General features: G+C 47.3%; 1 protein-coding gene across 1 annotated transcript in view; it reads left to right on the plus strand.

The window, feature by feature from the left end:
- The first annotated feature begins 842 nt into the window (after positions 1–842).
- bglapl (bone gamma-carboxyglutamate (gla) protein, like) overlaps positions 843–1,925 on the plus strand; it is a 5,875-nt gene continuing 4,792 nt past the window's right edge. Inside the window, exons 1-3 of the mRNA XM_016509461.1 lie at positions 843–1,358; positions 1,452–1,676; positions 1,779–1,887. Of these exons, the coding sequence (XP_016364947.1) occupies positions 1,298–1,358; positions 1,452–1,676; positions 1,779–1,887 (395 nt within the window). The 5' untranslated portion in view covers positions 843–1,297. The remainder of the gene's footprint in view (positions 1,359–1,451; positions 1,677–1,778; positions 1,888–1,925) is intronic.

Genomic DNA, 1,925 nt, shown 5'->3' on the forward strand with positions numbered 1-1,925 from the left:
TGTCTGTCTGTCTGTCTGTCTGTCTCTCTGACTGTCTGTCTGTCTGTCTGTCTGTCTGTCTCTCTGACTGTCTGACTGTCTGTCTGTCTGTCTGTTTTCAGGGCTTTGACGGGACAGTAGGGCGGCAGAGGACATATGATGGTGCTGGCTCGAACCTGAATCCCTGTGAGACTACAGCTCCATTATCTCATGGTATTCTGTATAGCATTTCATGCATTTGTATGACCTTTAAGGTAAAATATAATTGCCTGTAAAAGTACACCTGGCCTCAGAAAATGCCCCGAGTTAAAATGGGAGCTGGTTAGAGGTTTGGGCACAGATTTATTGAGAAATGTCCCCAGATGTCAGCTAAATGCGGCTCCATTTGGCACACGCTCAAAAAGAAAAGTGGCTCATAAATAATGTAAATATGTGTTTTTGAAGTTTTGAAGTTTAGGGTTAGTCATTATAATGAGCTTTAAATATAAACAAAACAAGTCTATGGTACACAAACATCTGTATATATTCCATATATATATATATATATATATATCGGCCCATGACTGAAGTGGAGCATTGTGGGGGATCCCTGTAAACCCTAATGACACGTTTCACGTGATGTGACCCACATTCTGTTTACTGAGCTGATGTATTTAGGTAGAACGGAAATAAATGCGTTTTATGGCAGATGCTGGATGAAACCTGCTGGACGAATATCGGCACAAACGGTTCTTACATAACAGACGTGACAGACGCACACGGATCCGCAGGTTTTTCCCGTTTCCCATGAGGTTTTCCTCATATAGCAGTTTCCTGATTCCCTGAGCATCCATCTGGCCCGGTCCAGGAACATTTTGGACCCTGCAATGACTGTTGCTCAGAGTTTGGCTGAAAAATATATGTTTTGCATTTAGAAGCATCGCCTACATTTCCCACAGATATGGAGAGTATTTCATTAAATTCAGCCAGCGACGGTTCACTCTGTGACGGCCCGTTCATGCCATGTTTGTTAGTGGTTTTGGCCCCGTTTCCCATGTTTAGGTGCATGTGTCTGTATGCCAGCCTGTGGTTGCTGGAACATGCGTGTGCGTGTGTGTGTGTGAGTGTGTGTGTGTGTGTGTGTGTGTGTGTGTGTTGTTTTTGGAATGCAGAAAGGGGCAAGTCTGTTACTCAATTCCCAAACCAATCACAGACTCCAGCAGCAGTGTGTGTGGGTGACAGTGAGAGTATAAACACACCGCTGAGCAGACGGATGACAGACACGAGAGACCAGCATCACCATCAACTGACTGAAGAACAAACCCAGACCTGAAGAGCCATGAAGACTCTGAGCCTCCTGAGCGTCTGCGCTCTGCTGTCTGTCTGCGCATCTATGGGAGGTGAGGTACTTTCATCATGACATCACTGTGACTGAAGTGTGTGTGTGTGTGTGTGTGTGAGAGCTCTTATCAGTGTGCTGTGTGTGTGTGTAGTGTACACAGAGCCAGACGCCGCAGATGAACCTGCAGCCGAGGTGGTGCTTCCTCCCACCGGAGCTCCGGCTGATTCCGACTCTTCCTCAGCATCCTCATCTTCCTTAGCATCCTCATCTTCCTCTGAGTCCGACTCCGCATCCGACTCCGCGTCTGATTCCGCATCAGATTCCACCTCAGATTCTGCCTCTTCCTCGTCTGAATCCAACTCCGTCAGTGCTGAAGGTGAGGAACAGACTGTCTTGTGTGTGTCAGTGTGTTTCATCCACAGACTAATAGTTTGTGATTATATTTGCTGAACTGAAAGAGTGTTTTGTGTGTTTTCAGGAACTCCTGCCCCTCATGTGCTGCTGAAGAGAGATGTAGCAGCGTCCCTGCTGCGCCACCGGAGAGCTGGAGCTCCTGCAGCCAACCTGAGCCCTCAGCAGCTGGAGAGGTCAATCTCACTCACACACACACACACACACACACACA

The sequence above is a fragment of the Sinocyclocheilus rhinocerous genome, unplaced genomic scaffold (genome assembly GCF_001515625.1).
Source record: "Sinocyclocheilus rhinocerous isolate Xijiao unplaced genomic scaffold, SAMN03320098_v1.1 scaffold1615, whole genome shotgun sequence".
NCBI lineage: Eukaryota > Metazoa > Chordata > Actinopteri > Cypriniformes > Cyprinidae > Sinocyclocheilus > Sinocyclocheilus rhinocerous.